The sequence below is a fragment of the Protopterus annectens genome, chromosome 1.part1, assembly GCF_019279795.1.
Source record: "Protopterus annectens isolate FY-2018-M chromosome 1.part1, PAN1.0, whole genome shotgun sequence".
NCBI classification, from domain to species: Eukaryota; Metazoa; Chordata; order Ceratodontiformes; family Protopteridae; genus Protopterus; species Protopterus annectens.
The window spans coordinates 1990337903-1990352430 of NC_056726.1; the positions used below are offsets into that span (position 1 = coordinate 1990337903).

The 14528-nt window shown below is 41.5% G+C and overlaps 1 protein-coding gene across 1 annotated transcript in view; it reads left to right on the forward strand.

The window, feature by feature from the left end:
* LOC122816787 (dynein axonemal heavy chain 8-like) overlaps window positions 1-14528 on the forward strand; it is a 9517065-nt gene that overhangs the window by 5596370 nt on the left and 3906167 nt on the right. Inside the window, 2 exon segments of the mRNA XM_044089814.1 lie at window positions 11351-11504; window positions 11603-11766. Of these exon segments, the coding sequence (XP_043945749.1) occupies window positions 11351-11504; window positions 11603-11766 (318 nt within the window).

A 14528-nucleotide genomic window follows, 5' to 3' on the forward strand; every position in this document is an offset into this window, starting at 1 on the left:
TTCCACTCCGACACCTTCGGTGCTGTCCTTGGTGTCTAGGAGCCAAAGCTCACCAGTCGGCCCCTATGGGGATGCTCGGACCCGAACTTCTTCGGATCGGAGCCTACCTCTCGATCCGTGGGCTCGGCTGAGCTCGGATCCTACATCTGTCTCGGAGCCGATCGCTCTGGAGCCGAGGCCTACTTCTGTTTCCTTGGAACCGGGGGTGTCCTCAGAGCCAGAGAAATCTGCCTCCGAGATGATGAGGTGCGTTCTGTCTAAGTCTTCAGCTCCACACAAGGGTACCGATGCTCTTTCCCCTCAAGCTCTGACCTCTCTCTCTTAGCACCATCTCTCTCTTGACAGCAGAGATCCTCAGCCTTGGGAGCCCCCATTGGGTGGCCCCCAGTCTTCCAAGACCTCCCCAGAATACCCTTCTGAGGAGCCTCCTCGGAAGAGAACTTGCAAGAGGAAGCATGTAGTCTCCTCTGATGAGTCCATCACCTCTGACACTGACCTCAAGGAGTCAGAAGGGTCCCCTAGGTCATCCTCTGATGATATCTCCTTCGTAGATATCCTAGAGATCCTGAAACAAAGAGGCAGCTGTCCCACTGTCACCCCTTTTGATGAGGAGTCAGTGTACCTGAAGGCTTTCGGGTCTCAACCTTCAGCCGCTTGGGTGTCTCCACCTTTCGATGAGCCGTTAGATTTAGTCAGTTAAAAGGTGTGGGAAACTCCTGATGCCGTGGAACCAGTCCCAAGAAGGCCCAACAAATTTCTTTCAGCTCCCAAAGAGAAAGAGTTTTTGACTAAAGGTGTGCCTGTAGATGCCATGGTGGTGGCAGCAGCCACAAAGAAGGAACTAGTGAAAACTTCCTCATCTGTCCACCCACTGAACAAGGAGTCTCGAACGATGGACAGATACAGGAAGCGTATCTTCTCTTCAGCAGTTTTTACACTCAGATCACTGAATTACCTCACCCATTTCAGTAGGCTTCAAAGAGATCTCCTAAAGGAGCTAGGAGATACTCTCCAAGGTACTTTAACTGAAGTAGTCCCTGAGAAGGTTACTGCTCATTTGTCTGCCTTAAACTCCATTGTTAACTCCTCCATGAGGCTGATATCTAATGCATCAGATGGAGCGAGCAGGTCAGGGGGTTCAGGAGTTTCCCTTAGGAGACACTCCAGGATGCGCTTATGTAATTTTGTGGAGCCCTTCAAATCTACATTTACCAACACCCCCCTTGATGGTTCCTGTCTGTTTGGACCAAAGGTAAAAGACACACTCACCAGATGCGAGCAGCAAGGGAAAACTCTCACTGCAATGAGAGTATGTTTTTCTGTCCCTTCTAGACCATACCCTAAGGGTCAGAGAGGCGGGAAAATGTGGTTCAAGAAATTTCAGACATTTTTTCCCAGGCGCACAAGGAGATTCCTTCTCTAGAGGCAGAAGAGGAGAAAGTAATGGTAGACATCACCCTAGAGGCAGGGGGAGGGGTCCACAAAACCATGGTGGCTCCACAAAACCAGGGTAGCTGCGATTCCTTTTGTGGACATCCCTATCAGAGCTCATGAAGTGGGTCCCGACTGTGCTTCTCTGGGGCCAGTCATGGGTCGCTTATCTTTGTACCCAGAAGCCTGGCACGACATCAGACAAGACAAGTTGGTACAAAGAATAATTTCCAGAGGATACTCCATACCCTTCTTTTCTCCACCTCATCTCACCAAGAAAATCCCAGATGTTACGCCCAATCACAGGGATCAAGCGACTATAGAAGTCCAAAAGTTGCTTCAGAAGAGAGTCATCCAAACCATCCCCGCAGACCAGATACGATTCGGAACTTACTCCAGGTTCTTTTTAGTGCCAAAATGAACAGGGGACTGGAGGCCCATTTTGGATCTTAGCAAGTTAAACGAATCAGTGAAGCAGTCCAAGTTCTGAATGGTAACACTGCAGTCTATACTCCCTCTGTTAGGGAAAGCAATTGGATGTGCTCCATAGACATCCAAAATGCATACTACCACAGAAAAATGGACAGAGCATCAAGGAGTCATGTATGCTTCTGGCTGGGAGCCAGTCGTTACCAATTTTGTGCTCTGCCCTTTGGTCTCACCACAGCCCCCAGGGTCTTCACCAAATGCATGATGGTAGTAACGGCTCACTTGAGATGTCTTGGATTCCAAATGTTTCCTTACCTGGATGACTGGCTCCTGACTGCCACCACCAGGCACCCACTTCTACAAGCCAGGGGTTCAGCCATCCGAATCTGCACTCAGCTAGGGATTACTATAAACTGGGAAAAGTCTGCCTTGTCGCCCTCTCAATATGTGACTTTTACAGGCACAGAAATAGACACAGTTGCAATGATGGCTCACCTTCCTTCATACAGAATACAAAATCTAAGACAACAAATATACAGCCTGCTTCCCCAACACAAAGTCAAAGTGAAGACAATGCTCAAACTTCTAGGAGCCATGGCCTCTACTATAACTCTAGTTCCACTTGCCCAGACTACATATGAGAATTCTACAATGGCTACTGTTTCCCCAGTGGTCTCTTCAATAACTGCCTCTGTCTCATTCCATTTTAATAACAGAATCTTGCAAAAAGGACCTTTGTTGGTGGATTTAATCCAGTCAACTAACGATAGGGACCCCATTCATTCCTCACCAGCCTGTTGCTACTGTGACCACAGATGCCTCCCAGATAGGTTGGGGGGGCATTATCTAGGAAGGACAGTCCAAGGCACATGGCAAGAACATGAGGCTTACTTGCATATTAATGTCCTAGAGATGAGAGCAGTACTACTAGCGTTGCAAGCTCTTCACAACTTTCTTCTTCTAGGGACAATAGCAATCCAATCAGACAATATGTCAGTGTTTTGGTATATAAACAAACAAGGGGGAACCAGATCCTACCCCCTATGACGAGAGGCTCTTCATGTTTGGCAGTGGGTGATATCTTCCCAACGCTTTCTAGATGCAATGCATATCCTGGGAACAACCAATGTGATAGCCGACAAGCTCAGCAGGGCAATCTTGATGCCTCATGAGTGGTGTCTGTATCATAAAGTCGCGGAATAGATTTTCCACAAATGGGGATAGCCTTGCTGCAATCTGTTTGCAAGCACAATGAACACCAAATGCAGCAGCTACTTCTCCCTTATCCCCCCCAGGGGTGACACAGAGAGATGGACTTGTCCACAATTGGCCCTCGGGACTTCTTTATGCTTTTCCTCCCTTTCCGCTAATATTGAAAGTGATCCAGAAAGCAAAGACCTTGGAAGCAGAATGATTCTTATCACTCCTTACTGGCCTCGTCAGATTTTTTTCCCCTTTCTCAGGCCTCACTTTCTGGATGATCCATGGACTCTGAACCCAGTACCAGACCTTCTGACGCATATGTCAGGCACGTTCCATCCCTGTCACCACACCCTCAACTTGACAGCCTGGCTGCTCCACTTTCATCCCTAGTCAGGCTTCATGATTTCTCCCCTGCAGTTACACATATCCTGACATCTTCTCACAAACCTTCTACGAGAAAATTGTATGCTAGCAAATGGAAAAGATTTTCTCTCTGGGCACAAGCTAAAAACATAGATCCATACACAGCATCCATTCCCTTAGTGTTAGAATTTCTAACAAAACTTTTTCATAGGGGATCAGCTGCTGCTACAATCAAAGCTCAATTAACAGTTATCTCCAATTTTCATTTGGAACAATATGAACCTAATCTTATGGCTCACAGATTGTGTAAATCATTTTTAAAAGGCACCCTGGGATCTAAATTTTGTTCTTTCAAAACTTACCTCTCCACCTTTTGGACCTTCACAGACTTGTGATTTAAAGTTCCTTTCATGAAAGACCATTTTTCTAGTAGCCATTACATCTGCCAGAAGAGTGTCAGAGCTGCAAGCAAATCCGTCCTTCATCCCCAAGGTTTGTTCTCAATCTAATATGAATCAAACTATTGAACTGCCAGTCTTTTTTCCTAATCATTCAAACAAAGCAGAATATAAGTTCCATCAGCTCAATGTACACAGACAGTTAAGGTTCTATCTACATAGAGCCAAAGAGTTAGGAGATCAGACCAATTGTTTGTATCCTTTTCGGAGATGAGAAAAGGTATGCCAGTCTCCAAGATAACGTTATCAAACTGGATTTCAAATTGTATATCTTTTATTTACTCTTCTAATGGCAAAGAACTCCCATTTAAAATTAAACCTCATTCTACCAGATCTGTATCCACATCTGTTGATTTTCAAGCCAGAATTCCAATGGACAGTATATGTGTATGTGCAGCAGCAACTTGGGCTACCCCTCATACTTTCATTGCTCATTAAAAATTGGATTTGGCCTCCAGGGGCAGAGCCTCCTTTGGTTCCACAGTTCTTAGGAGTATATTTCCGTGAGCTACCCGAAAAAAGGTGCTAGGGACGCTGTCCCATATGTAAGAATGAAGGCGAAATAGGACTACAGAACATAAAAAGTTATGTACTCACCATAACGTTCCATGTTTGTAGTCCATCTCACCCTTCATTCTTACGAACCCACCCACCTACCCCCGTCCATGTTTACTTGGAGGATCTGGAGATAAGATAGTGTCTATCTTTCCTAGGGTTGGAGACCTTTCATCTTTGTTTTTCTTTGTGGAAATACCTTCTATCACTTTTATAGACAGCAGCAAACAAGATGTGGGGATTCTTACTAGTGCACTATGGGATACCTACCTTGCCACGAGCTTACTAGTGCACTATGTGATACCTACCTTGCCACGAGCCAACTGAGAGACTTCGAGCTTTGTAATTGGCTGAGTCGGAGCTGAGGATTGGCTCTGAACCCATATGTAAGAATGAAGGGCGAGATGGACTACAAACATGGGACATTATGGTGAATACCTAACTTCTTTTTATCTCTTGTCCACATTCTCAACAGTTTGATCATCTTTGTTACTATCATTAGTAACTCATCTTCCTTTCTACATTATTGTAGTCTTTTTGTATTGTTGTTGGTGTTTCTTGTCCTTCCCCTTTTTTCTAAAAAAAAAAACAAAAATCTTTTAGATATTTTTCTTATTTTACTGTAGATTTACATTAGTTGTTACTGTTTTTTGACCTGTCATTGGTGGTCATGTTTAAAGTTAAGATCATGTCTGAGAAAGGGGCTGCTGGGTTTAAGAAACATTCTAAATCCGGCCATAAAATTCCTCTTTCAGATGTGCATAGTTTATGCATTTATTGCTTAGGGCCTCTGCATCTGCAAGAAGACTGTTCTATTTACCATGCTTTTAATCCCTGAACCCTTGCAGAATGTAAAAATAAATTGATATTAAAGGGATTATTTCCCACTTCCTTTGGAGAGGCCACTTCTGGAGACAGTTTCCCCAAATCAAAAGTCACAGCAACATCTCCAAAGGCTTCTTCATCTTCATCAGTTTCAGAGTCTTCTTGAAAAAGGAAAAAAATGGATCCGACTTCATCCATGGGCCCGAGAAAACTAAAATAATCTGATTCACTCAGATCCAAAGAAACAAACAAAAAAAAACCTCATCTGACTTCTTTGGATCAGATGCAATCATCCTCTGATCCAAATTTAACCAGTCCAGCTAAACCTGTTTCTTTACCTTGGATGAGGTATTCTCCTTCTCTGGATATGGTACCCTCTCAGGTACCCTCCCCTTTTTTGGAAAGACTGAAATCCCCTTCAGCCCTGTCAACTCATTCTTCCAGAAGTCTTACTGAAGAAAATCTGGAAATAGTGGAAAGAAAAATTTTCTCGGCGCACAGATGGATGGGTGTCACTTTGGCTCCTACCCCTCTTGGTCAGGAGGTCCATTCCAGTACTACACCCCCTTTGCAGTTTCCTCCTATGACTCCCTCTGGTTTTGGTGTCCTTGGATCCTAGCCATCTGGATCCATCTACCTCAGATCCAAAGATCTGTCTTCCCTTGGATCCGAAGCTCACTCTGAGTGCTCCGACCTGATCTGATCCAGAGAGCTCTTAGAGCCAAAGCTTCCACGTTGGGTCTAAGGTGTTCCGGTTGACTCTGAGATTTTTGGAGCCATCCATGAGCCTTGGGACATTGGCTTTGGATAGCTCAACTCTGGCTTCCACCTCAAGGTTGTTGTCCTCTGAGCAGGGGGAACCGAGATCCGAAAGATTGCCTCCTCAGGTCTGGGGCCTTCTCCTTCTCCAGGGCGATCTGCCTTTGAGGCTGTGAAGAGAGTTTTCTCTGCTAAAACAGAAAAGATGGATCTTCTCCACTTGGATCCTAGCTCACTCCTGATGTCTCAGCTTTCAAAGTTTCACCAGGTCTTTTCACATGGACAGTCAGTACCAAGACCCCTGGCTTCCCCACAGGGAATTTTGATTTCTTCTTGTGATAGCTCTCCAGAGCATCCCACTGAAGATGTCCCTAAGAAGAAGACATGCAAAAAGACACATTTAGACTCTCCAGAGGAGTTCATCACTGAAGGCGCAGATTTCAATGTGGGCAAAGGGTCCCCACGGTCACCTCCTAAAGATGTCTCCTTTGGAGACATCCTAGAAATCCTTAAACAGAGAAGTAGCTGGATACCCAACAAACCAATATCTGAGGAATCTGTTCTCCTGGAGGCCTTTGGCACTGGACTCCCTACCTCCTGGGTGACTCCACGTGCTGATGAGCTCATTGACTTGATCTCATGGCAGGCATGGAAGGATCCAGACACCATAGAACCCATTCCTTGGAGACTGGACAGGATAATGGCACCACCTGCATACAGGAAGTTCTGGAGTAAAGGGGTCTCTGTTGAAGCCATGGTCATTGTGACGGCTACCAAGAAGGAACTAGCTGAAGAAAGTGCCACTGTCCACCCCCCCAGCAGGGATTCACAGGTGATGGACAGATTTGGGAAGCATGTATACACCTCATCCACCTTTGCGCTGAGGTCTCTCAACTACTTAACACATTTTATAAGATTACAGAGGGATTTCATTAAGTAGTTATCAAATACCCTCTTGGGTGCTGTTTCTGAGCAAGTTCAGGCCCTCTGTAACTTCCCAGCTGACTACTCTTTTGTCCATGTCCAATTCATCCATGAGGTTGATATAAAACATAGCGAATGGAACCTCAAGAGTGGTGGATTTTGGCATTTCCATAAGGAGACATGCCTAGATACACTTTTGTAAATTTACGGAGCCCTTCAAGTCCTGTTTCTTCAACGCTCCCTTTGACAGTACATCCTTATTTGGCCCCAAGGTAAAAGACAATCTTTCCAGGTGTGAGAAGGTTGGAAAGACCCTGGCTGCTGTGGGTGTGCATTTTTTGACCCCTCAACAAACCTTTTCCAGGAATCAGCGAGGTGGTCAGAAAATGTGGTTCAATAAGTTTCAGGGTCCTTTCCAGGACACTCATGGAAGAGGTTCCCCAGATGCAGAGGAGGGAACTCTAATGGACTTCGCCACCCATGTGACAGAGGTGACCTGCAGAATCTGGGTTCCAGAGATTCATTCTTTGAAAAGCCCTACCAGCGCTCCTGAAAGGAAGCCTGATGGCCCACCTCTGTTGGCAGTCAGGTGATGATTATCCATGTACCAGAGAGCCTGGCTAGGTATTACAAAAGATACTTGGGTGCTGAGGATTATTTCCAGATGATATAAAATACCCTTTTCCCTTTCACCTCCAATCTCAAGAAAAATCCCCAGTGTTCCAGCCAGTCAGATGGAATAAGTAGCAATTCAAATACAAAAACTGCTAGAAAAAAAAGAGTCATCCAAGAGGTCCCGCCAGACTAGATAGAATCCAGAACTCACTCAAGGTTCTTTTTTGTGCCAAAGAAGACAGGGGGACTGAAGACCAATTCTGGATCTCACCAAACTAAAGAAGACAGTTCAAAGAACCAAGTTTCAAATGGTCACGATGTAGTCCATTCTCCCTTTTTTGGGTAAGGACGACTGGATGTGCTCAATAGACCTTCAGGGACATGTACTATCATATAAAGATGAACAGATATTCCAAAAGTATTTATGCTTCCATCTGGAAGCCAGTCATTACCAATTCAGAATACTGCCTTTTGGACTCACCACAGCCCCCAGGGTGTTTACCTAATGCATGACAGTAGTAGCATCTCATTTCTGACTGCAGGGATTCCATGTTTTTCCATACTTAGATGACTGGCTCATATCCGCTCCTACCAGGAATCAATTCAAATTGGCAAAGAATCAGGTTCTCCAGACTTGTTCTGTTCTGGGGACAACCATAAACTATGAGAAATCTTATCTACAACCTACCCAGAGCACAGAGTTTATAGGAGCAATTCTTGATATGAAAACTACCATTGCATCCCTGCCACTATCAAGCGTCCAAACAGTAAGGTCACAAGTCAAAAAGATTTCGGCCCATCTAGTCCTTCAAGCCCTAAGATCAGTGGTGGCAGCAATAACATGCTGCTAGCCAGATTTTACATGAGAATTCTTCAATGGATGCTAGCCACACAGTGGTCAATTCTTTATCAGTCTGTTTCTTACCAGATAAGAATCACTCAGACATGCAAGAGACACCTGGAATGGTGGATTTGTTTAGATTAAATTCTTCTAGGCCATCCATTCATTATCGCCAGCCCAAGGTGGTCATATACATCGCTACCTGTATGAGTTGCCCCTCATTTTAGGTAGGAAAGACCATTCAGAAATTAAGAGTAAGGATCTTAGAGCATGCTAGGGACATTAGGAACAGGAAAGTGACCAGTGCTCTTTACATGCATAGTACAAAATGCATTGATTTTAAAAAGTTTTTATTTTTTGTGATTGTTCGGGTTCCGTTTAATGAAAAAGGTGGGGATGACAAGACTCGTTTAGAGGTTAAAGAATGTCTATGGCAATTGAGGCTTGAAGCTGCTAGATTACCTGGTATAAATGAACACATTTCTGTTGCTAGTATTTTGAAACTTAAATCGTATTTTATTTGAGTACAGTGTTATTTTTTTATATAATATTTTAAAATATTTAAATTAAGTAATATTTGTTATATAATAATAAATTTTGGGGTCAGTAATGCTGTTTTAACAAGTTTTTTGGAAGTAAGTAATGTTGATGTTATTTATTTGCATTTACGCATAAGTATTAATTGAAGGGTTGTGATTGGGCTTTTCAAATATGTGGGGGTGGTGCATTTTGGTGTAACAAGTTACAAAAGTTGAATGGATTAGGTGCCTTGTACTCTCTGATGATGCTCGACTTGCTGGACGGGTGAAAGCGCTAAGTTTTTATGTTACCAGTTGTCATTTTTTATCCAATAAAGCCTTAAACTTCCTTGGAGTTGGTCGGTGGTTGTTTTACCAGTGTGATACAAACTGACAACATATCAGTGGTCTTGTACATCAACAAACAAAGAGCAACCAAATCTTACCCATTGTGTCGAGAAGCGTTCAGGGTGTGGCAGTGGGTGATCTCTTCCAACTTCTTTCTTTTAATAATGCATATTCTGGGGAAATCTAATGTAATAGTAGACAAATTGAGCAGCTGCATTGTTCTACCCCACAAATGGTCCCTCAACAAGAACATTGCAGACAAGATCTTCCATCAGTGGTGCCAGACTTGCTCCATTCTATTAATTTCCCGCCTGAACAACAAATGCAGCAGTTGCTTTGGTCTAATCTCCCAGAGGGGAATCTCCCAGAGATGCTGTACTTCACGACTGGCCCCCTTGTCTCCTGTACGCATATCCACCCATTCGTTTAATTTCTAAATTCCTTCAGAAAGCTTCTAGGTTGAAGAACAAGATCATCCTCATTGCTCCATATTGGTGTTAACAGATGTGGTTTCCCTTTCTTTGGCCTCACCTAATTCAACCACCTTGGTTTCTGGATCTAACTCCGGACTTTCTGTCTTACCCAACAGATATGATACACCCAGATTTGGCAGACCTCAGGCTGACTGCCTGACTTCTCTACTTCCATTGATAACCAGACAACAAATGCTCTTGTCTCCTGTCTGTCATATTTTGATGTCTTCCCACAAACTTTCCACCAGGAAACTATACTCCATGAAATGGAAAAGATTTGTTTTTCAGACTCAAAAAACATAACAATGAACCTTTTATAGCTCCCATACATAATATATTGGACTTTTATTACATTTGTTTGATGAAGGATCTAGTTCTTCCATGGTTAGAGTCCAGTTAGCAATATCAGATTTTCATTTTGGGATAAATGGTTCTTCTGTAGCATCCAGTAAGTTAAACAAATTATTTTTAAGAGGCATACTGCTCTTAAGGTCTCCCTTTAAAGATTATTCTCCTCCTTGGGACCTGAATTTAGTGCTGCAGTACCTTATTCAACCCCCATTTGAGCCTGCAGCTACCTGTGACCTTAATTTCCTTTCATGGAAGGCAATTTCCTTAGTAGCCATTACTTCGGCCAAAAGAATTTCTGAGATCCAAGCATTATTCTTAGAACCCCCACCCTTGATGTTTCATAGGGAGAGAGTAACTTTATTTATCAATCCATCATTTCTTCCAAAGGTGGTGTCAGAATCCAATATTAATCCATCTATTAATTTGCCTATGTTTTTCCCCATATTTTCCAACAAAGGTGACTGTGTGCTACATTTACTGGATGTCCATAGACATTTGCATTTTTACTTGAATGGGACCAAAGATATCAGGAAATTGAATCGTTTGTTTCATTTACAGAACCCACAATGGGTAAACCACAAATTGGGCATCACTCTGACAAAAAAAATTGTGCTCATTCTACTAAATCCATGGCAACTTACTCAGTATTTTCATCGATGATATTTGTGCAGCGGCTACTTGGGCTACTCCCCATACTTTTTTATTCATTACAAATTAGATCTGGGCTCCAGGGGAAGGACCTTTTGGTTCTATGGTGCTCAGGAATATCCTTCCTTGAGTCCATCCTGGAAATTAGTTAGCTGGGGACTGTGTCCCATCACTTGAGGATAAACTGAAAATTGACAACATCAAATAAAGAAGTTATGTACTCACCATAATGTTCCATCTGTGTTGTCCATCTTCATTCTTCCTCAACTCCCCTCCCAACAACCCCATCCTTTAAAACTTCTGGAAGAATGAGTATTTACAGGACATGTGTGCCCTAACCATTTATGTCGATAACTTCAAATATAGCCTTCTCCATTATCATTTCTGTCTTTACCTTTTACTAAGGCAGCAAACAAGATCTGAAGTAATTGGGGTTGGTACATCATGGCTAAGGGAGAAGCTCAAGAGTTCTAGGTTGCCACGAGCTTTAGCAATGGCCAAGTCAGATCCAAGGGATCTGATCTGAACCTATCAGTTGAGGAAGAATGAAAATGGATAGCACAGATGGAACATTATGGTGAGTACATAACTTCTTTTTTCTTTTTTCAGATACAATACACCCTTCAAGAGAGAAATTCAGACCTGGGTACATAAAATGACCACTTCCACTGACATTATTGAACAGTGGCTTGTTGTTCAGAACCTTTGGGTTTATCTTGAAGCTGTTTTTGTTGGAGGAGATATAGCAAAACAGCTGCCTCAGGTATGTGTATCTACATTAGAGTATTACATTTAAGAAATTCTGCAAATTTATTTAGCATTTATTAACACAGTGTTTTTCTTCATTATTTCCATCTTTAGGAAGCCAAACGTTTTCAGAATATTGATAAGGCATGGATAAAAATAATGGACAGAGCACATGAGAATACTAATGTCATTCAATGCTGTGTTGGAGATGAAACTATGGAACATCTCCTTCCTCATTTACAGGAACAACTGGAACTCTGTCAAAAATCACTGACAGGGTATGACATTATTTAATCTAAGCATTTGAATACATATTAATAGTAAATATAGCTTTTAAAACTTGTATGACTGAAGACCATGGGATAGTGGTTTAAAAGCATGTTTGGTTATTTTTGTAGTTATTGGAACTATGATAAGCACATATACATTACCTACCTTGAAAATGCTGTGGATAGATCTTCCTAGACAAGTTTTTACTATTTCTTAATATTTAGTCTCTGTTTTAGGATCTACAGGACCAAAATGTCTTGAATTTTAAGAGCTGTACCATGTGGATAGGTACACAAGTATGAAACATATCTGTTTTTGTTACTGACCCGGGTTTATATCAGTTCATCGAATGACTCTTCAGTGAATACCCATTTGTCGAACACCTATTTATCAAAGCTGCTCTTCATCAAATGGCAAATTTTCACTAGGGGAAACAAGTGGTTGTCCAACTGAGCGACCACAAAAAAAACATAAAATTTAAAACCTGCTAAAGTGTGAGGCTATGCCCCCCTCACTAACTAAATATACCAACTCCGAGATTGCACTACAGTGTGGAAAAGGGCAAATTCCAGATGGTGACCAACCGTTGGTTTGTCCTAGTGAAAATTCGCCATTCGATGAAGAGCAGCTTTGATAAATAGGTGTTCGACGAATGGGTATTCGCTGAATAGCCATTCGACAAACTGATATAGACTCTATTAATCCAGATGTCTTAATCTCTTTTCCACCAACAGCAATGCCAACATTGACAATACACATGGCGGGTGCTGAATCATTTGAATCCATATATTAATGTGAATGAACAGAAGGTATATATTTTCATACCTAATAAAAATTGCTATGTAGTATGATAACTTTCTAGTGCAGACAGTGCAGTGATTTTGGTCCAAAATCAGGAAAATTGTAACTTTGTAAAGCACATCCCTTTCTTGAGATGACTTTCATGAGATGAGATCTTAATGGTGCTTAGGGGTCCTTAACAAATGCTTGTTAAGAATCTCTAAGTACTAGTAAGATTAGGTCTCGTGCTAGGGACTATCAGCAGACAGTGCTGTCTAGCAAAGAACAGTGGCAGAGGGTAAAACAGCTTTTAAAAGCTATTAGATGCTTTTGTCTGCCACACTTACAGCTAGAATGTGTGGCAGAATGAAGTATCTAAAAGTTTTTAAAAGCATTAGTTCTATAAAGGGTAACTTTGTTTCTGCCAGATGTCTGCTTGTCTGTCTGTTTGAAAGCACTATGTGCCTTACTGCGTTTCAAAGGCTTTGAAAGCCAGTAAAACACTTAACTTCTACAACTTTTTCTTTGCTTTCCTTTTTTGTCTGTAACTGGAAGTACATGCTGCAAATAAAGCTCTGTGCACTAATGCACTACAAGGAATTATGAACAGGTCTCCCTTCATAACTAGCTGTATGTTTTCTTGACACGGATGCCAAAATTTCCCTCTTGAACTTCATTCACAAGCTGACTTTCGTGGCATTCATATCTAGAATACATAATAAGCTGGTTATGCTGAGAGACGCAGTCATAGTCCTCTATATTAAACACACTAATGAAAATGTAACATGCTTATCTGATGTTGACCTTTAGATTCTTCTTCAACATATGGGTTTGGATCTGACCCTCAGATCTGACTCGGGCGTATATTCCAGACTTTGGATCCAGCTCTTCAGCTCCTCCCTGTACCCACAATGCCCTCTTCCATCCTCATTGCCTCAGATCTCGTTTGCCGACATTGAGAACAGATACAGGTTCCAATCTCAAGTTTTAATAGAGATACTTTGTGAGTTATTTAACTTTAAACATTTTTCCTTAAATTTCTCTTTCGTTAGTTTATTATCCTCCCTCTTAGTTCTCACTGGTCATTAGTATTTTCCGACTCTTTTCCTTACTATTGTTATAGGAATTCTTGTTTACTATTGTTAACATTTCTGATTACCCTCTTTTTTGTACAGGGTATTTCTTTAGCTTACCATCATTGGTAATCAGCTGCCTTTCCTTCATTCTTTCTTTCTCTTTAAAAAAAAGCTTTATTGGTAGTTTACTATTTTCACTGTTTGTCTTTTTTTCTGCTTGTTTTTATAACATATCAGACAAACCAACAGGCTTTAAGAAATGCACTTCTTGTGGGAATACAATTCCAAACTCAGATGCCCACAAGGAGTTCATGTACTGTTTTTGGACTAGGCACTTGGACACTTCTTGCAAGATCTGCTCTATAATAAAAACAAATAAGGCACCAGGAGTACTTCTAAAGTAAGGTAGCCACACACGTTTGTTCCAACATTCACAAGAAAGGCTGTATGAGCGCTTTTGTTTATTTAACGCATTACATTCAAAACGGAACTTCATCAGATACAACATAAAACATCACATCCCCTCATTTAAATACTTTTAACACACTTGTCATGTGATCTGTCACCATTTTTTTTTTAAAAACACAACACAATAATAAAATCATTGACATATCACTTAATAAAAACATTTATACACATATTTGTTAATAATAAGACCTTCCACTTGGAACTTTATACCTGGATACCCTATACTAAAACGTGCAAATCCCACTACTATATCTATTAATCTGTTTATTAAACCACATTTTTAACTAATAATATTCCTAAATAGTTAAAATACTGTTGTTAAACTTCATGTACAAACAAACAATCTATCCCTTACCAGTCTTATTTATAAATGAAACTCATCATATTATATTTTTTCTACTGTCATATTGAGCACACTATTAATAGATATTCTATCGTTTAAACCT